This window comes from Rousettus aegyptiacus, unplaced genomic scaffold (assembly GCF_014176215.1).
Source record: "Rousettus aegyptiacus isolate mRouAeg1 unplaced genomic scaffold, mRouAeg1.p scaffold_m13_p_13, whole genome shotgun sequence".
Lineage (NCBI taxonomy): Eukaryota > Metazoa > Chordata > Mammalia > Chiroptera > Pteropodidae > Rousettus > Rousettus aegyptiacus.
The window spans coordinates 910435-931970 of record NW_023416288.1 but is presented as its reverse complement, the minus strand read 5'-3'; the positions used below and the strand labels follow the sequence as shown (position 1 = coordinate 931970).

The 21536-nt window shown below is 36.2% G+C and overlaps 3 protein-coding genes across 13 annotated transcripts in view; 2 read left to right on the top strand and 1 right to left on the bottom strand.

Moving 5' to 3' along the window:
• COG5 (component of oligomeric golgi complex 5) overlaps positions 1 to 347 on the bottom strand; it is a 275480-nt gene extending 275133 nt beyond the window's left edge. For 2 of the 3 annotated variants that reach the window (XM_036230277.1, XM_016145849.2), the window contains exon 1: positions 1 to 347. In XM_036230277.1, the coding sequence (XP_036086170.1) occupies positions 1 to 319 (319 nt within the window). In that variant the 5' untranslated portion in view covers positions 320 to 347. The other variant, XM_016145848.2, reaches the window with a different exon arrangement.
• On the top strand, positions 273 to 15432 carry DUS4L (dihydrouridine synthase 4 like). Of its 8 annotated transcripts, XM_036230280.1 has the most exons (8): positions 436 to 918; positions 3206 to 3304; positions 4538 to 4674; positions 8529 to 8650; positions 10853 to 10970; positions 12017 to 12139; positions 12841 to 13067; positions 13791 to 14126. In XM_036230280.1, exons 3-8 carry the CDS (start codon positions 4559 to 4561, stop codon positions 14036 to 14038), a joined length of 954 nt encoding a protein of 317 aa, XP_036086173.1. In that variant the 5' UTR covers positions 436 to 918; positions 3206 to 3304; positions 4538 to 4558; the 3' UTR covers positions 14039 to 14126. The 8 variants fall into 8 exon arrangements, with proteins under 8 accessions (XP_016001345.1, XP_016001346.1, XP_036086171.1 ...); XM_016145859.2 differs by lacking the exons at positions 436 to 918; positions 3206 to 3304 and adding an exon at positions 273 to 406; XM_016145860.2 differs by lacking the exons at positions 436 to 918; positions 3206 to 3304 and adding an exon at positions 288 to 427.
• A 650-nt stretch (positions 15433 to 16082) lies between these two features.
• LOC107511486 (B cell receptor associated protein 29) overlaps positions 16083 to 21536 on the top strand; it is a 46583-nt gene continuing 41129 nt past the window's right edge. Inside the window, exons 1-2 of one of the 2 annotated variants that reach the window (XM_016145861.2) lie at positions 16083 to 16158; positions 16596 to 16703. In XM_016145861.2, the coding sequence (XP_016001347.1) occupies positions 16612 to 16703 (92 nt within the window). In that variant the 5' untranslated portion in view covers positions 16083 to 16158; positions 16596 to 16611. Of the gene's footprint in view, positions 16159 to 16181; positions 16244 to 16595; positions 16704 to 21536 lie in introns of those variants that run through there. The other variant, XM_016145862.2, reaches the window with a different exon arrangement.

Genomic DNA, 21536 nt, shown 5'->3' with positions numbered 1-21536 from the left:
CGTCCTGCAGAAGCTCCCTTACTGTCGCTGCAGCCACCCCAGAGCCCAGAGCCCCATGGCCAGCCACAGTGATTCCGCCGTCTCCACCTTCCATGTTGGCAGGAGCCGGGGTGATGACGTCAGCGGCGGCCCTGCCCAGAGGGTGACGCAAAATCCCAGCGCTCTCTGCTCCGCCCACCCTGGCCGCTTGGCGTGTCGGCTTAGTAGGCTGAAACCTGGCTGAACCCGGTTGAGTTTCGCGTGCGTTCTGCAGTAGGCGGGCGCCGAGGGCCCAGCGCACCCAGGAAGCCGAATCCACGGGACCGGCGCTTTCAGCCATGTCCCGCCGCGCCACTGGGGCAAGTTTCGTTCCCCTGGCCTAAAAGAAAGTGGGCGCCGGAACGTGGCCACAGCGCCTATCGCTAAAGCAAGTATTTAACCTAAGAAGGTATTCTTGGTGGAGGCCTGAGAGGAGAGCGGGGGTTTCTGGGAGCTTGGCTGCTCTCTACAAGCACAGCTGGCGGGAGTTAATAGATTACCCAGCTTTCTCTGCCACACGCCTTGGTTTGCAATTCTGGGGTAAAAACAGGCGGGATAGGCTTGGGAAGGAAAGTTGCCGGGAATGAAAAGCGTGAGAATTAGGGAGAGCCGAAGGGTCGATGAAGAAGGAAGACTGAACCAGGAGAATACAAGTGGACTCAGTCTCTGGCCTCCCAGGAGATCTGGACCTATTTTTCTACTTTCTTTCACTTTCAGCTACATGCTATGAATGATGCCAAACTTTTCATATTACAATCTGATGGATTTTTCCATATCTAAACTAACAGGATTGAGCTGTAAAATCAAGTTAGTTCCTGTCATCTTCTCCGCTGCTACAGCTGCATTATTCATTCACCTAGATTTCTCCCAAAATAAAAACTGATAAGTCGACAATCACACGTATGTATAAAGTTAATGTAAGCATTTCTCCCTAAAAAGTAATGCAACTCTTCCTTTATGTACACAGAAAGCCATTTTTTCCCAGTTCAGAGCTTCCTGATTCTCCTGATTCTGCTAAGACTATTTCGAGAAATGCTATAATAGTACTTGACCTGTGCCAAATGCTTTTCTAAGTACTTTATAAATCTAAATATAAATCTAGCAACTTAGGTGAGCAAATTTCATGATACACTGCATTATGCTTTCTCTTTGTATCAGGTTTTTCCTCAGTATAATTTGATCTCAATCACAGTGTGAATAGGATTGAAGTTTCTGAATGGAGGTCACATGAATTACCAAGGGCAGTGTGCTCAAACCCAGATTAGGGTTCATAATCCATAATACACAAAATTTTAAATAATTCTTAAATGTTAATAAGGACATCTTTGAAATATGTTGTCTTTTTTTGGTTTTTACATTGGAAGATTCTAGGAAAGTTGCATAATATTTGTTTAGTTAATGAAGACTTTTGATACTCTACATACTAGCATGAATTTAGACTCATTCCATAATTTATCCAAAAGGAGCTAATAGGTAAGATAGACATCTATTTAATCATACACTTGTACCAAGTGCTTTGGAGTATATAAATTTATTTTTCCCAAGCTTAGCTGCACACTGAAATCACCTGGAAACCTTTAAAAATCCAGAGATTCACATTCAGTTGGTCTGGGATATGGTTTGGGCATCCTAATTCTTAAAAGCTCCCCATATCATTCTTATCTACAACCATGGTTGAGAATGACTTATGTATTCATTCAGCAAAATTACAAGAATGAATAAGAATGAAATCGTTCTTGGTACAGTCACTGATGACCTACTTACCATTGCACACTTTTTAGTCTTTACCTTACTTCTGTGATGTTTAAGAGGCTTATCCCCTCCCTCTTTCCTAATACTCTCCCCTTGCTTGGTTTTTGAATATCGCTCTTCAGGTTTCTTATTCCCCGCTTCAGAGGTCACTTCTGTCTCCTTTGCATTCTTTGTCTCTTTTACTTAAATGTTAGTGTTCTGGAAGATTTCTTGCAAGATAAGGCATTCTTAAGTACTTTGCCCATGTTTTAGTTTTAACTTATCTAAAGGTGAAAAGTTCGATCTATAGCTCTAGCTTTTTCCTGAGCACTATATCTTTATAACTAGTTATAGGTATTGCCATCTGGAAATCCCATGAGCACCTCAAGTTCAGTGTACCCAAATGTGATCCCCTGCCAAAACCTATCCCTACTCTGGTTCTCTATTTCATTGATTGGAATTTCCATCCACCTAGTCCCTAAAGCCAAAAGTATAATGTCATCCTAGAATTCTTTCTTCCTACATAGCATGCACTGTCGCGAAGTGATTTCCACCTCCTAAATATCTTACCAGCTTATTTTTATTTCAAAATGTATTCTCTTATCGGTGTTTTGACTCCCAAAATTCCTGGGTCAGACGCTCATTATGCATGGCCTAGTCCACTACAATGGTCTCTTTACTGATATTTTGCCAACAGGCCTGCTCCCTCCAATGAAATCTTTCTAAATCAGAAATCTGACCATGTCATTTCTATTCTAAAAATTTTCAGTTAAAACTAGTATACAAAGTGAGACATACAGCCTGTACAAAAATAACTGGTATACCCATGGAAGTGTATCATGTGTATATGTTAGCAAGTTGAATGCATATGTGAAAATTACCTACTGAGAGGAAAAATGGTTAAGAACCAAGGCCATACAAAATCTAAAAAATCTTGTTATATAAATCCCGTTACTATCTAGGCCCTCTTATTCCCTCTCTAGTCCAGTTACAACTCAAGCAACATTAAACCAATGAGTCGCTAAAACACCAAGCACTTTCAAGCCTCTATGGTTTTATATGTGTTCTCTGCAAATGGACACTCTCCCATCTCCCATGTAGTGTCAGCTCAAGCTTTCTTTCCTTCATTGCTAGTGACTTCTCTCACTTCTCTAGGTAGTTATTTCCACCATGCTTAAATTGTGTGTGTGTGTGTGTGTGTATGTATTAGAGCTATTATTTTACATAATTATATCTAACTCTAATACATTTTTAAGGACATAAGAAATGTATTTTCGCCTGTATTTCCAACATGTAGCAGGAACTTCTATTTGTTGAATGAATAAATACAAGTCCATGCCGTCAAAAACTCATGAAGAGACAGACGTGTTATTATTATGCTCTATGAAAGTAAGTGCAAATGCACATGATAACAGAGGATTGGGTGTAGTGGGTAAGTAAGATCAACTCTATCTAGGATTCAGAGAAAACTGGAAGACTGGGAGTCAGAATTGGAGATTATGAGTATGTACACAGAATGTGGGACAATGAAGATATACTCAAGATTTAATTAAAGGTACCACTTGGTTGACACAGTTGCGGGAGATGGAGAAGTAGAGGAAACCCCTGGTTTCTGACTTGAGAGAGTAGAGGTGGATGGTAATGGCATAACCAGGATATGAAATGCAAAAGAGAACAAACAGGTTTGATTCATGAAAGAGAACTGCCTTTTTGTCCTTTACGTATGTGGCATAACATTGTTCTAATTTTTATTATAAAATATAAAATGCGAATAACTCTGTCTAAATTTTCTTAAGTTTGACTAATTAAACAAATATTAGTAAAACTAGTTTATCTTATTCTAACTGCACGTTCTACCTAAGGAAATTGAGATTATTGGTTCTATTTAGGTTATATCAGTACTTTCAGGATTAGCCACATAAAAAAAAAATTGGATGTTGAGCAATTAAACCTTTCTAAAGTTAGCTCATATACATTTCTAAGACCAAAAGCTGGAATATGGAAAGCAGCTAACACAGAAATGACAGGATTTTAAGCATAGCAATTATAAAATACTATGAACTACCTAGTTTAACTACTTGTACCTCTTTGGGTATAAAAGTGATTTACTATGCAATTACATAATTATAATTGAAATTTTCACTAGATAATACCACATTTAAATTTTTTAAAATAATAAAGATTTTTTTTGCCTTCTGATTTAGGTACAAGAAATAGAATTTGAGAATAAGAATAAACAAGCATACTAGTATATTCTTGGAAATGCTTACTACTAACTAAAGTTATTCAATTAATGCCATTTAACTTTCCTGGATAAAACAAGGAATTTCAAAATGCCAGGCATACACAGTATGATATACAATCAAATTTCCTGGTTTATCATTGCCAAACAAAGTAACATGGGAAAATTAAAAAGTAACATGAAAAATCATAACATGGTAGACTATGAAAAAATCTTGTAGTTTGCCACATCTTGAGCATTTATTAATTTGAGCAGAAAATGTTGCTATAATGAGTTAAGTATAGAATTTGAAATGGTTGACTCGAACAAGCATAATTTGTATAGAACTTAAACATAATTTCCCACTATGCTAAAAACTATCAGTGACATATAAATAGAGGTAGAATTCTGTTGTAGCCTATTTGATACTGTGAAAAGAAGCTAAAAAGATTCCTGAGCCCACAGTCTGATGAAAAATATATATTCTTGGCAATTGAAATTGTTAGAACGATGGGAATTTATCTAATGAAAGTAAATTTCTCTATGCAAACTGATTGTCTTTTTCAGATTTGAAACGAAGCTATATTCATGAAGAAGGACTGTGTAGGAACCACAATATGTCAAGAAAGAAAAAAAGATCCAATAGAAATGTTTCATTCTGGGCATCTTGTTAAAGTCTGTGCTCCAATGGTTCGATATTCAAAGTAAGTATTGTTTAATGGCTAACGAACTAAGATGTGATTTCCATTTTATGCTCTGACTTTTTAAAAATAAGACTACCTCACCACGTGAGATCTTCAGACACACTTTGAGATCACGATTTAGGCTTGAGTCCTGCTATTACCACTTGCCTGGCATGTGCATGGCCCTGAGTAAATAATGAACCTCTCCAAGCTTTACTTTTTGTATCTGTAAAAATGGTAGTACTTAATAACTCCCACTTATAAAGATATAATGGGTATTAATAAATACAAGCATTCATGCAGAGGACAAATCCCCAGGACTGTAATTGCTGGGTCATATCGTAGTTATATGTTTAGTTTTTTAAGAAACTGCCCAACTTTCAGATTGGCTGTACAGTTTTATGCTCCCACCAACAATGTTTGAGGGATCTAGTTTCTCTTCCTCCTCAACAACTTTTCACAATGTCACTGTTTTGTTATTTTAGCTGTTCTGATAGGTTTGCAGCAATATCTCCTCATGGATTTCCATTTACTTTATGGCTAGTAATATGGAACATCCTCTCATGTGCTTATTTGCCATTTGCATGCTGTTGAAGAAATGTTTATGTCTTTTGCTAATAATCTAATTGGATTGTTTGCTCTTTTACTATTGAGTTGCTTTTTAAATTTTTTCAATTGTAAAATACACACAACTTAAAATTTACTTTTAAAACATTTTAAGTGTACAATTCAGTTAGGTTAAATACATTCATGTTGTCATACATTCAGTCTCTTTTCATCTTACAAAACTGAAACTTTATACCCATTAAACTCTGTATTCCCCGTTCCCCCCAGTTCCTGGCAACCACCTTTCTACTTTGTTACTCTATGAACTTGACTAGTCTCAATACTTTATATAAGTGGAATCATACAATATGTATTTTGGAGGAACTCGCTTATTTCATGTAACATATCCTTGAGGTTCATCCATTTGTACCATTTATCATAATTTCCTTTTTAAGGCTGAATGATATTTCATCCTATGTATATATACCACATTTTCTTTATTCATTTCTCAATTGAGGAACACATGGGTTGCTTCCATCTTTTGGCTGTTGTGAATAATGCTGCTGTGAACGTGGATGTATAAATATCTTGAGACCCTGCTTTTGGATATATGCTCAGAAATGGAATTGCTGGCTCATATGGCAATTCTATTTTTTTTTTTTTTTTTGAGGAACCGCCATATTGTTTTTTATGGTGGCTACATCAATTTACATTCCCACCAGTGCACAAGGATTCTGATTTCTTAACATCCTCACCAATACATGTTTTTGTTCTTTGTTTCTTTTTTATTTTAGCCATTCTAATGGATGTGGACTGGTATCTCACTGTGGACCAGTATCTCACTGTTTTATATTTCCCTAGTGATGTCAAACATATTTTCATGTGCTTATTGGCCATTCGTACATATTCACTATTGAGATTTAAGAGTTCTCTATATATCCTAGTTAACACTCTTTTCTCAAATGTGTGGTTGGCAAATATTTTCTCCCAGTATGTACCTTACCTTTTTATCCTCTTAATGAATGGTCTTTTGCACAGCAAAAGTTTTTATTTAATTACGAAGTCTAATTCATTAATATTTTATTTTGTAAATTGTGCTTTTGGTGTCAAGTAATGTTTGCGCAGCTCTAGAGTCTAAAAATTTTCTGTTTTTTCTCTTAAAATCTTATAACTTTATGTTTTGCATTTAAAACCATGATCAGTTTTGAGTTATTTTTTGTATAAGTGTGAGGCTTAGATTAAGGTTCTTTTTTGTTTGTTTGTTTTTTGTTTTTGCCTATGGATGTCTAATTTATTCACTATTTGTGGAAAAGGCTATCTTTTCACTCTTGAATTAATTTTTCATCTTTGTCAAAAGTCAGTTGGACATGTTTGTATGGCTCTTCATCTGGATTCTCTATTTTGTTCCACCGATCTATGTGTCTGTCCTTCCACCAATACCACACAGTCTTGATTACTAAAGCTAGCTCTATAATCTTGAAATCAGGTAAACTGAGTTCTCCTACTTTTTCTTTTTCAAAATTGTTTTAGCGATTCTAATTCATTTGCCATTCCAAATAAACTATAGTATGATAGTCTATATCTGCAAAACATCTTGCTGGAATTTTCATAAGAATTGTATTAAATATGCATATCAACTTGAATATAATTGAATTCCTTACTATTCTGAGTCACCCAACTCATAAACAGTGTCTTTCCATTTTTTTAGATCTCGTTTGATTTCTCTCATCAGTGTTGTGTAGTTTTCAGAGTGAGTTCTGTGTGTGTGTTGTAAAATTTTAATTTAATTATTTCTCTTTCGAGTGACTGTAAATAGATTTATACTTTTAATTTCAGTACGTATGTGTTTATTGCTGGTATATAGAAATAAAATTGATTTTCATATGTTGATCTTATATCTTGTGACCTTCTTGACCTCATTTATTGGTTCTAGGAGAATTTTTTGGTAAATTCCTTAAGATTATCTATGTAGACTATCGTGTCATCTGCAAATAGGGACAATTTTTTATTTTTTCCTTTCCATCATTTGTCTTTTGTTTCTTTTTCATGCCTTATAACAGTGACTAGAAGGTCCAGGGCTATATTGAATAAGAAAGATGACAGCAGACATCCTTGCCTTGTTCCTGATTTAGGGAGAAAGTGATCTGTTACCTTTAAGTATAATGTTAGCTGTGGGATTTTTTTTAATCATGCTCTTTCTCAAGCTGAGAGAGTTCCCCTCTATTCCTGTTTTGCTGAGAGGTATTTTTTTTTCTTTTTAAAATATGGATGAGTATTGTCTTGTCAAATACTTTTTCTGCATCAATTGATAAATGATTTTTTTTTCTTTAGCCTATTAATATGGTGGATTACATTGATTCTGACTATTAAACTTTCTTATTAACTGGTTTGTTTTTTTTTCCTGACACCACCACAGCAGGAGAAGGATAAGAAAGCACCACATCATTCCTATCAGGTAGAGATAGAAGTCTAGGTTCCTCACTTGATTTTCTTTTTGACACTCTGAGGGCAGAGAACTCATTACTGTTGAGCAGAGTTGACAGTTACAGCTCCCCACGGAGGGGTGGTCTGATAACTGCTGGGTGATGATGATAGTCCTGGTTCTTCAGGAAGCATGCCCTAATACTACTCCCACTTGGGAAAGAGAAGGGCACCTCACTACTCCTGGGGAGGTGTGGAAGTCCAGGCTCCTCACGTGGCTAGCATAGATACCACTGAGGTGGGCCTTGTTACTGATCAGCAGGGAGTACAACCTCAGCCACCTACCTAGCCTTTTATGATACTACTTTGGAGGGGTATTAGAGAACCTTGTTATAGCCTCGGAAAAGTAAAAGTCTAGGCTCCACACTCAACTTTTTCTTACAGAGGTGGAGCCACAGTTTTCTCTCTGGTGTTTGGCCTGAGTAGAGCCATTATTATCTAAAGAGTTCTCTCTTGTTAGGCATCCCCTTTCTGAGTCCTTTAGTTAGGAAGAACAGACTTTGGTTAGGGCTGTTTTTGTCTACAACCATTGGTATTTCCAGGTTGCCAGCTCCATACCTGGGATATTTGAGGTGAAAAGAAACCCAAGAAACTTACCATTATCTTTCCTCAGATCCTGACATCACTAGCCTGCTGCTTTCTTCTCTACCTTTCAGAGTTTTCTTATGTTTTACATATAATATCCAGAGTTTTTAGTTAAGCTAGAAGAATAGGGAAAAGTACATTTCCATCTTCCCATAAGCAGAACTTTCCTCTAATAAGTTTTTAATAATTAGCTAAATTAAACTTGGAAGTACATATGATTGTGGTGATTTAAAATGCCTAACTAAAGTTTTATATGCTTACAGATTGGCTTTTAGAACACTAGTAAGAAAATACAATTGTGATCTGTGCTATACACCAATGATAGTTGCTGCTGATTTTGTCAGATCTGTAAAAGCCAGAGACAGTGAATTTACCACAAACCAAGGTATGTAAAACCCAGAGTTTGCTCACTTTGTAAAACTTAGAAAACAAAACAAAACTATCTTATCCAATGAGACGACATACTGCCAAGATTTTATTTTAAAATCTTTTAGTATTTTTTATATGTTTGCAATAAGTCTTTTTAAATATATTTTTATTCAGCGCCTTGAAACTATGGATGATATACAAAATGTAAGGTCAGCCTTCCTTAGGGCCTCCATTCTCTCATATGGACTATTAGAGTCCTATCTCACTGCCCCCAGTTTTGTCTCATTCCAAACTATTCTCCAAACAGCCCAAAGTGATCCTTCCAAAATGTAAATTTGACCACATCTCTTAGACCTAAAACCAGTGATTCTCAAAGTGTGATTCCCCAGACCAGCAGCATCAACATCATCTGGAAATGTGATAGAAATGGAAATTCCCAGGCTCCACTCCAGGTCTACTCAGAGACTCCCAGTACATGGTCCGGCAATCTGTTTTAAAAATCCCTCCAGATGATTCTGAGCTTAATAAAGATTGAGAACGACTGACCTAAACAGTAAAATTCCAGCACCTGTGAATAATATATAACATTCTTCATGATTTAGCCTCCAAATACATCTTCTGCAGCTTTATATTCCATTAGTTACTCTCCACAGCCCACTGACTTCATTCTTTACATATAGTAAGTTATTTTAAGTCCCTGAACATGCCCTATTCTCTCACATTTCTCTACCTAGAATATCTTTCTCAGCCATTCCTATCTTTAATGTCCCTATTCTATATGGATAAATGACAATTTATGCTTCTTAATCCAGTTCTCAGATTTTGTAGCCAAAGTACTTTCCTAATCACCATCCACTCATGTCCTTTCTCTGAAGCACAGGCTTTATGTTGTACTTAATCCTACTGTGTTGTAATTACCTCTTTATAGACTTGTCTCTCCCACTAGACTATGGGCTTGTCAAGGGCTGCAACTATTTCTTACTGATTTGTATCAGCTTCCAGCAGTGTTAAAAATACATTAGACCAATGAATGATTGTTAAATTGAAATTCTGTAACTCTTGAGTTACAAAGGAGAAAGTACCCTATGTCCTCAGAAAAAAGCAGATTCTATCCCGTGATAATACTGTAAATCAGGGGTTGCCATAGAAATTCTGAAACAGTGGAACTAGAGCGGTGCCAAAAATCTGCATTTTGGCAGACACCCAGTAAATCTCATATAGGTAGTCCTCAAAAAAACCTTTAGTAAAATTTAAAAACATTTATCCAGAGTTTATAACACTAACCTAAAGATGAAAAAAATATGTCCTTTAAAACCTAGGAAAGTTCTGATATATTTGGTTATATTAAAATTTAAACTTTTATATGTAAGAAGAAAGCACAAAGACAAAGCCAAACTGGGAAAAATATTTATAATATTTTTGATAGTTATGATATATAGCAGAATTAATTTCATTGTTTCATTAAAAAATTAAATAATAAAAGGAACAACTAAAAGGAAAATTGTACATAGAAAATGTAAAGAATTTGGAGAGTGAGCCCACAAATAAAAATATACACTGTTGTATATCCAATGTAGGATAAGTTATGAGAAAACAAGGACTTTCATCCATATTGGTACGTATTTATACTGGTAAACTCTTTTGAAAGAAATTTTTGTAATATCAAAATATTAGCTGTCTATCCAACAGTTACACTCTTAGGAATTTAACCCATGAATATACTCACAAAAGTGTGTATGGAAGAGTATTCTCATCACTTTGCTTGCAAGAGCCACAAATGAAAAGAATTCTAGAAGTATACTGTGTGATCCATCCATACAGTGGAATATGCCACTAAAAAGAAGAAAATAGGTCTAACTATAGCTCCTAGATATATCACATAAAAAAAAAAAAAAGAGTACACAGCAGTATACATAGAATGTTCACATTCGTTTAAATTTTACAGGTATACATAAAATTGTTCTGGAATACAATAAATTAATTCTCACCTTTGGAAAAGGGGTCTGTTTGTCAAGAATGTAATACTTATCATTTTATCAAATTTTATACTGTTTAAATTTGTACTTAATGGAAATTCCTTTTAACTTAGAATATTTAAAATTGTTATTACTACCTTGTTTGAACAGTTATTTTATCATGTACAAACATTAGTTTGGTATCTCGTGTGTCTGTGTGTGTGTTTCTGTGAATTTTAATGTTGAGCTATTCATTTTATCAGGTGACTGCCCCTTGATTGTTCAGTTTGCTGCTAATGATGCAAGACTTTTATCTGATGCTGCTCGTATAGTCTGTCCTTATGCGAATGGAATAGACATTAATTGTGGTTGCCCTCAGAGGTAAAGCTCAAAGAAGTTGAAAGAATTTTCAAAAAAGATTAGAAAAACTAGTGAACATTACCAAGAATTAAAAAGTAAGGAAAATATAGTTAAAGCACTTGGCCTTTATATAAGAAGCAAGAAAAGAAAAGGAAAGATTACTAAGGAACATACATACAAAAGCATTTCCTGATAACTAAAAAGTGTGTAGATCCTTGACAAGTGTTTTGCCTCACCTCACCTCTAGAATTTTTTAATGTGTGGATCTGCCTTGACCCTCATCCTTAAGTAGTTATGTGAGACGCTAATGTTTATAGCAATCCCAAGAATGTATTTTTACTGTCATGTCAAACATATTTGCTCTAGAAACTATGATTTGGGAGATCACCACTTAGTCTCTCCTCATTTTCTTTATAAGAATACCTTCTTATAATTCTCTCCTCATTTTCTTTATAAGAATACCTTCTTATAATTATCTTTTTTTTCATTACCAGATATTTGGTTGATTCTAAGTAATGGGGTACTGATAGGATATACTTAATTTGACAGTAATATCCCTACCTTTCTAGCAGTAATTCAAAATGTATCTAAAGAATAAAATCAAAGTTTTAAGTACAGTATAATCCAAATCAGATTAGACATATTTGTATATCCATTAGGTTAGTTAAATAAGCTGTTTAGTAGTGTTGGAATGCTATAAGCCAAAACTATCTCTGCTATTAAGACTAATAAAACCTCTTGTTATGTACAATAAATATCAAATTTGGAATTCAAAAAATCTGAAAAATTTCAGTTAATTACAAATAATTAAATCTGTTTTGGTTCAATGATTTTAATTGTCTCACTTGCCAAAGAAAAGCATTTCCCCTAAGCCCTTTTTTATTTGGGAACATGTTTTCCTAATTTCAAATTGATCCACTTAGAAATGTTGGATCTTGGAATTGTAAAAACCTGATTTCATTCCAGATCACAAGATAGATAAATAGATAGATGCACTTATAGTGCTTTTATAATTAATCTTCTCTTCCAGCTATTTACAGTTTATCTATTGTGTTTGCATTATAAAGGTGGGCAATGGCAGAAGGTTATGGAGCTTGCTTAATAAACAAGCCAGAGCTTGTTCAAGATATGGTGAAACAAGTAAGAAATCAAGTGGAAAATCCCAGATTTTCAGTATCTATTAAAATAAGGTAAAGAAAACATTTTAATCTATTGACAAGATTGTTCTTAGGAAATAAAAAGCATATTCCTTTTGTCTGGTGCTATTGGGTTATCTGTCCTTAATAAATTTATAGTGGTATATGGAAATGTTGAAACAACATTTAATAAATGAGTATATACCATAATTTTTATTTATAATCAAAACTAACTTTTTGTATTTTTTAACAGAAATTAAAAACATCCCTTTATTATTAAAAACTTTCCCCTAAACGAAACTCTCAATTTTTTCCATGTACTACTAAATTAACGCTAAGAAACATTCCTGGTACCAAGAGTGGAAAATGAATATGGTATTTACACTAAAATTTCACAATGAAAGTAAACCAGGAATTATTTTTGTGGTGACAGGATAAAAACATATTTCAAAATAAAGTATTTTCTCACTTGGTGGTTGTGGTATGGACAGCAAATATTAGGATAGCATCTCTCTGTTCATGTGTGACAGTACTTGAATGATTTTTCAGTTACAAAAGCCAAAGGGGAGGAGCACTAGGTAAGCTAAAACTTGTCATCCATTGTTGCCATTAACGAAATAGCAAAATTTAAAATCTTAAATGATAGTGGCATGTAATGATATAGCAAAACTGTTTTATAGTAAATACTTTAGTTTTATTAATTTTAGCATTGATTTGTGTGCTTTGAAAAGATGGATATAATTTTGAAATTATAGGATCCATGATGACCTTACAAGAACCGTGGATCTTTGTCGAAAGGCTGAAGCAACAGGAGTTTCCTGGGTTGCAGTCCATGGAAGAACTGCTGAAGAAAGACATCAGCCAGTTCACTATGAGGCCATTAAAATAATTAAGGAAAATATGTCTATACCTGTTATTGCTAATGGAGACATCAGAAACTTAAAAGAAGCACAAAATGTGTGTCATATTACTGGGACAGATGGTAAGAAATAAGTACCTGAGTTTTTTAACGAGCAAAAAAAAAAAAAAAAATGGGAGTGTGATAGTAATTTCGATATGATTTTTCATTATTTTCCTTAACTTAGAGCTGTATTTTCTTGTACCAATTGAAGCTAAGCAATTCATTAAAATGCTGTTAACTCTTCTATTTAGAAACAATAGATTACTTTAATTGTGGTACATTAAGTCAGTTAGTTTTCTGCCACAATCATATCAGGTGAGTGACTAGTTAAGAACTTCCCAGATAGCCTGTTAGTAAAATAGAACACTTAGACTAGAATTGAGAATGAACACACGATTAGTCATAGGAACCAAAGGAACCCAGACTGCTACACAATTTCATTATCCCCTTAAATTAATGGCATACCAAGCCCTGTGACACCTATTGCTAGATGGGAGAATGCAGATAAACTTAACATTAAGCAAGCCCAATTTATAACAACCTGGATTTACCCTTTAAAAAGAGCCTAAAGACTAATTAATGTAGAAGTCAATAAAATAAAGAATACCTGTAAGTACATATAAACTTTCTCGGTTTACAAAAAGATATTTCGAAATAGTTTTTATAATTGAATTAAACAGACTAATATAAGGGCAGTGTGAAACTTTTGTTCTAAGTTTTTTTTTTAGTATCCTGTTTGTTTCACTGAGTTTGACTTTATGAGTTCTTAACGTGTGGACAAATGTGATATGCTTTAATCTGTAGGTGTGATGGTAGCAAGAGGACTCTTAGCAAACCCGGCCATGTTTGCTGGATATGAGGAAACCCCACTAAAATGCATCTGGGACTGGGTTGACATCGCTCTTGAACTTGGAACTCCTTATATGTGTTTCCATCAACATTTAATGTACATGATGGAAAAGATAACTTCAAGGCAGGAAAAAAGAGTATTTAATGCTTTATCAAGCACATCTGCTGTCTTAGATTACCTTACAGACCATTATGGGATTTGACTGGACCTTGTAAGTTATTTTAATGTATACTTCAAAGGAACTGTGTTTTTAACATTTTTAAATAAAAGTTTTTATTTTAATACTAAAAGTATGACTCATAGTATCTGCAAGTTAACATGAAGTTTGTTTTTCATGAAAATAAGTGCAGTGAGGTGACAACAAATGCCAACCTATACATAAAATGAAAAGGAACAAGAAAATCTGTATAGAATTGCATTCAGGACTTAAAAGTTCAGATTGGAAAATCAAACTGGTACTTTCTAATTCATAAATTACACACCTCAAGGTATTTGTTTTAAATTGTAGGTGGCTAAATTTAATTAGATACCATTTTTTAATAATTTAAAACTTAAAGTTCCATGAAACTCTTTAACTGACATTAAATTTGTTATATTTCAAGACTTATAGATCCCTTGAAGATTGAGAGCTTGATAAATATAACTACCTAAAATGATAAAATTAATTTCACTCCCCCACATTTTAAGTATAAAAATTTAGTAGCTAATCTGATGATTTATATGAAATAGTTTCCTGGAAAGTAGAAACCAGCTTTTATTTTTAATTAAAAAAAGACAGTTTTCATGATGTTTTTCTTGATGTTATTTTTATGCCTCTCAGCAGTTAATAATTTTAACTTAAAATTCCATGGTTGGGAACGTACTAATGGAATTTTGGTATTAGTGAATGTGTCACTGCAAAAATTAAATATCAAGTTAAAATAAACGTTCCATAATTAAGATATTGGTCTATGTTACCAACATGAAAACTGTTATAAAAGGAGACAGTGTCTAAAACTGCTTAATTCGAATTTGGGAATGTTAAATGAATTAATTTTAACATAAGCACCATGTTGCCATATTTTTTTTCTTAGGCACATCTCTGCTTTCATTTTTCAATTAACGTAGTTTTAAAGATAACTGGCTTTTTCATTTAATATCAGTAGTTACAATAGGGAGCCATGGACAAAACTTAAGTCGTCATTACGTTTGTAAGTTAACTCTGAGGTGAATTATCCTAGTGTTGACAACAGCATAATTAGAGTAAGCCTTTCAAAGGGACCATTGTGGAAGGGCAGAGTTCTAAACTTTTTTTTTTTTTTTTAACTTCCTTATGGTTATGTTGTCTTTTTCTTTTAGAGATGATCAAGTATATTTGTGCTAAGAAAAAGCACCGACTTAAATGTTTTTATGACCATATCCTTATGGTTAACTTATGTTGTCTTTTTCTTTTAGATGTGATCAAGTATATTTGTGATTAAGAAAAAGCACCGATTTCAATGTTTTTATATTCTATAAATTACCTTTCTCATGTTCCCAAAGCAACTGTCTACAGGAAGATACTTTGTTTTGCATTCCTCATGTTGTCAATGTTGAAAATATATATATTTAGTAATCTTCGTGTGTTCACACAATTTGAAAACCTGAAAAATAGTAATTTAAACAATATACCCATACCCACAATGTTTTCCTTCCCTCTCAGTCCCCAAACGTCACGCTAACACTTATTGCCTCTTCCCAGTCCATGGACAAGAGCAGAAAAACTTAAAGTATGTTTTGATTACATATTCTAGTCTCAGAAGAAAAATGTTGCACAACTACCCAATCCTGGCCCTTGTGAATAACTAGTTTATTTCCCGACAATGAAACTGTTTCTCCCATAAAACTGCCGGAACAGGAAAAGAGTGCGTTTCAAACACGTTCACTGAATTTGTATCACCCTATCTAATCCTCCATCCCTAGCGCATTTCCTTCTGCCTGCACCCAACGAAGCTCTATAAGAAAACGTCGGTTACCGATATACCTCTCCCATCCAAACCACACTTTATTCAGAAATATAAAGTCAGCTCTACTCAAGAAACTGCACTTGGGGACCACAAGAATCGGGTCGAAAAGTCTGAGTCATCTAATTCCATCCTCATAAGTAAAAAACAGTTATTGTTAATCAATGTATTAGCACCGCCTACAACACCCGCGGGGACCGACACCCTTAACGAAGTGGGGAGCCAGTGGGGGTGGGGCACTCTTCCCGTCCTCCCACCCCTCCCCCCCGCCGTGGCGTCTGACGTTCCGCGCGTCAGCGGCCGCGGAGCAGCGCCGGGAACCAGGCGGGCCGCAGACTGGGTAAGGCCGGGAGAGAACGCGGGCGCCCGCGGTCCCCGAGGCGCCGTGGAGCGGAAGGCGGCGCGAAGTCGCGCCGCTCTTCACAGTTGAGCCTCGGGCAGCGAGCCCTTCCCCCAAGGCGTTGGTCCAGGGCCCCCTCCGCATTCGCTGAGCGGGAGGGTCCCTAGATGCGGGCGTTAATGGAGGCTGGCGTTGGACATTTGTCGCTGCGTAGCTGGCCGAAAAGCACCTCCTTGGCGCCGCGCAGGCCGCCTTGGTAGTTGCGCACGGCTCTCCCGGGAGGTGGAGACACCCGCCTCCGGCCCACCCTTAACCCCGCCCCCCTTCCTTCCTTCCCCTTCCGCTGTAAAACCCCTGAACGAAAATCGCGCCCCGGGAGTCTTTAAGTCAATTTTCTTTGAAAAGCAGCAAAGTAAACTAAGTTTTTCTCTATTTAGGTGTGAAGAGAAAAAAATGACACTCCAATGGGCGGCAGTTGCAACCTTTCTTTATGCTGAAATAGGACTCATTTTAATCTTCTGTCTACCTTTTATTCCTCCTCAGAGGTAGGAAGCCACCAAATTGTTAACAATAATAAATCAGTAGCTCCTTTAGACTGCTTAGTGTTTAATGGTGATTTTACTACTTTTTACCCCCCACACAGAAAGAATACATGTTAAAGGTGCCGAATATGAAAAGTATCAAAACCATACATTAGCATTAGTTTCTTAGCGAAGGAACTTACAAGGTCTTTAAGCACTATTTTAATCAAAGCATTGGCTCACTTTACCCCCGTAATAATCCACTTATTGGGAATTCAGTTCTACATCCAGAAACTTGCTAATATGAATGGTGAAATACACTAGTAATAAAAATGTTGCAATACATTTGTTCATACTCATGGCATAAAAAAAAAAAAAAAAAAATCTTGCGTTTGTGAAAGCCTAGAGATAACCCACTGAAGTTTAATAAGATCCCATGACTGGAAAAGACTTGTGAAAGTTTTTACCTTTGCTCAGGATTCAGGTAGTCTTTCACAACTCTTAACTTGTTTCTTACCTACCTGAATTTCTGTTCATTTATGTCTTTAACTATCAGCTATGCCATCACTTTTTTCTTCCTTACTACAGAAAAAAATTGAACCATGCTATAAGAAGGGGCCTTAGACATAGTTTTATCCAGCCCACTCATTCTACAGGGTAGTCTGACCTGGGTAATCTGGCCAATCCAGGCAGATTCCAGACAAGAATCTGGCTTTCAAGCGAATACTCTTCATCAGCTGACCTCTCATCCCCTTGATTTTGTTTAAAATCCTTAATAACACTATTTATCTTTTAGTACTTGTAAGAATTTGAAAGTAAAAATATTTTCGTCAATTGGTCTTCATCAAAATGATACATAAATTATGGATCTTTTTCTTCCTGTCAAATATAATTTTTTTTCCTATCCTGATTGTCTAGCAGTTTGATAGATTGTGTATCTGTACACATATGTATAAATATCCCTTCATATACATAAGAAAATAGGGTATATTTGTACATATAATCATTTACAATATGTCCTTATGGTATGTATCCACATCTTTTTTGTTGTTTTCCATTACAGTTGACATACAACATTAATTTTAGGTGTACAGCATAGTGATTAGACATCTATATAACTTACGAACTGATCACCTCAGTAAATCAAGTACCCATCTGACACCATACATAGTCGTTACAATATTATTAACTATAATCCTTATGCTATACTCTAAACCCCATGGCTATTTCATAACTACCAGTTTGTGCTTCTTAATCCCTTCCCATTTTACACACGCACGCGCGCACACAGACACACACACACCACAACCATCTGGCAATCGCCCGTTTGTTCTCTGTATATGAGTCTGCTTCATTTTGTTAGTTTATTTTGTTCTTTAGATTTCACATATAAGTGAAATTATATGGCATTTGTCTTTCTCTGTCTGACTTCCTCCACTCAACACAACACCTTCCAGGTCCATCCCTGTTGTTGCAGATGGCAAGATTTCATTCTTTTTTTATGGCTGAGAAATATACTATCGTGTATAGGTACTACCACTTCTTTATCCATTGATGAACGCCCAGGTTGCCTCCATATCTTGGCTATAGTAAACAATGCTGCAATGAACATATGGATTCACATGTCCTTTTGAAGTAATGCTTTGGGTTTCTTTGGATAAATAACCAAAAGTTTGATTACTGGATCCTTCTTTGTCTCTTATTATAGCCCTCATTTTAAAGTCTGTTTTGTTTGGTATAAGTATTGCTACCCTAGCTTTTGTTTGTTTCTTTCCATTTTCATGAAATATTTTTTCTATCCCTTTACTTTCAGCCTGTGTGTGTCTTTGGATCTGAAGTGAGTTTCTTATAGGCAGCCTATGTAAGGGTCTTGTTTTCTTACTTATTCAGCTATCCTATGTCTTTAATTAGAGTGTTTGATCCATTTATATTTAAGTGATTGTTGATATGTAATTTCCATTTTAGTATTCATATTTTTTTATCTTTTTTCTTCTTAAAGAATTTTCTTTAACATTTCTTGTAATACTAGTTTGGTGGTGATGAACTCCTGTAGCATTTCCTTGTTGGGGAAGCTCTTTATCTGTCTTTTGAGTCTAAATGATAGCTTTGCTAGGTAGAGTAATCTTGGTTGTAGGTCCTTGCTTATCACCACTGAGTATTTTGTTCCAGTGTCTTCTGGCCTACAAAGTTTCTGTTGAGAAATCAGCTGACAGTCTTATGGGAGCTCCTTTGTAGGTAACTAAATGTTTTTCTCTTGCTTTTAAGATTTTCTCTTAACCTTTAACCTTTGGCATTTTAATTATGGTTAAAGTGTGTCTTGGTGTGGGCCTCTGGGTTCAACTTGTTTGGGACTCTCTGCACTTCTTGGGTTTATATGTCTGTTTCCTTTGCCAAGTTAGGGAAGTTTTTTCGTTATTTCTTCAAATAGATTTTCAAATCCTTGCTTGCTCTCTTCTCCTACTTATACCTCTGTGATACAAATATTGATATGCTTGACGTTGTCCCAGAGGCTCCTTAAACACTCCTCATTTTTTTTGGATTCGTTTTTCTTATTGCTGTTGTAATTGGATATTTTCTGCAATTTTTCTTCCAAATCACTGATTGGATCCTCTGCTTCATCTAATTTACTGTTGATTCCTTCTAATGTGTTCTTTATTTCAGGTATTATATTCTTCACTTCTGACTGGTTCTTTTTTATGTTTTCTATCTCCATTTTTATGTTTCCTATCTCTTTTTTGAAGTTCTCACTGAGATCATTGAGCATCCTTATAACCAGTGTTTTGAACTCTGCATCTGGTAGATGGCTTGTCTCTATTTTGTTTAGTTTTTTTTTTGTTTTTTGTTTTTTGTTTTTTTTTGGAGCTTTGTTCTGTTCATTCATTTGGGACATGTTTCTTTGTCTCCCCATTTTGGCTGCCGCCCTGTTCATTTCTATGTATTAGGTAGAGGTGCTATGTCTCCTGGTGTTAGTAAAGTGGCCTTATGTAGTAGGTATCTTGTGGAGTCCAGTGGCGCAGTCTCTCTGGTCAGTTGTGTACCTTGTGTGGATTATGTGTGCCCTCCTGTTGTTGTTGAGCCTTGGTTACTGTTGTCATGTCAGTGGGAGAGAGTGACCCTCAAACTGATTGGTTGTAAGGACTAGCTGTGACTACAGTGGAGGAACTTGCGTGGGCGCTGACTGTGTAGAACACGATTTGCTTTAGCTGGACTTTGGTGCCTGCCCAGTCTGCCCTTTGGTTGTGTCTTTTATGGAGGTGGTAGGATGGTGCTCTGGTGTGGTCTGAAACTGGCCACCAAGTTTATCGTGCCTCTTGGGAGGGGCTCTGGTGCAGACCAAGGTTAGCTGCTGCCTGTGCACTGTCTGGGGCAACTTATTGGAGCTGCAAAGTGACTTGCAGATGGTTGCCACTTGTGCTGGGCTTGGAGGTGCCTAGCAAGAGGTATGGGGTATACAGAGGTCAGATGCTGCTTGTTTGAGGTTTGTGAACCTTTGAGAGATTTTAGGAAAGTCTGCAGCCTGAGCCAAGACAGGCTGTTTGTATGGAAAAGCCACTAGAAGTGGCTTGAGTGGGCCTGCAAGTGGGGTGGGGCTCAGTCTCAGGACATGGCGACTGGTGTTAGCCAGTTTGATGGAGACTCAGATATGGTGCCTGCCGGTGTCTGCATGCAGGGAGAGGAGAGGGATCAACCAAGGAACAATGACTTCTGTCAGTACTCTGGGAGAGAGCTGCCCTTCTAGCCCTTGCCCTGAAGCCAGACAGTTTAGTTCCTCCTTGTATGTACCTCATCCCTTTTGAGGTGCAGTCTCAGCAATGGAGTTCAGAGTGAGTGCATCTGTCAGTAAGTCCATGCATAGGTCCTTTAAGAGGGATGCCTGGGACTCCAGCAGCCTTGATCTCACTCAGCCACAATCTCCCCTGGTTTTCACAGTCAGAAGTGTGGGGACTGCTCTTCCTGACACTAGAACCCTGGGCTTGGGAGAATGATGTGGGGCTTGGGCCCCTTGGTACTTGGGAGACCTCCAAAGCCAAGATATTCCTCCCAATTTTTAACACCACATGTGAGTGTGGAACTAGTTCATTCAAGTCTCTCCCCTTCCTTTCAGTCTCAAGATGGCTTCTTATGTATATCCTTCTGTTCAGCTAGAATGTCGTTCTGTAATTTAGTTGTAATTTTGATGTGGTCATAAGAGCAGGCAGGCATTTACCTGCTCCGCCACCTTAAACAGCACCTCTATATCCACATCTTTTTTACCTTTTTTATGTGTATCACCGTAATCTTCGAAAAAAAAGGCTTTCATTTTTATTTAATTTGGCTCTCTGTTCTCACATAATCCACGAATTAGACACACTCAGAGGTCAGACTGCCTGAGTTTATATCCCAACTCTGCATGTTACTGTGACCTTGGGCAAGTTATTGATAAATAAATCTCTTGTCAGTTTCCCCATTTGTAAAATGGAACTAATGCTACTATCCACCTCATATAGGGATAGTGATGAGTAAATTAGCTAAAACATGTAGAAGTGCTTAGAACGATAGTACAGTAAGGATTCAACATATAGTAGCTACATTAGCTCTTCCTTGAATTGAGTCTTATTATAAACTGGTAGTTGTTCCCTGTAGGGGGTCTCTTGTTTTTCTTTATATACTGGCTCTTGAAATGTTCATTTACATTTGGACCAAGATCAAGGTATTACCACGTATGTTCTTTTTCTAAAAATATAAAATCTTTGCAATATAAAATTTGAATAGTATTCTTGGAATTGAGCATAGAGGCCAAAAAAAAAACTCCTTCATCTATATCTGTCTTCCCCTCCCCACCAATTTCAAGCTATTACTTAAAGTTGTTGTCAAAAC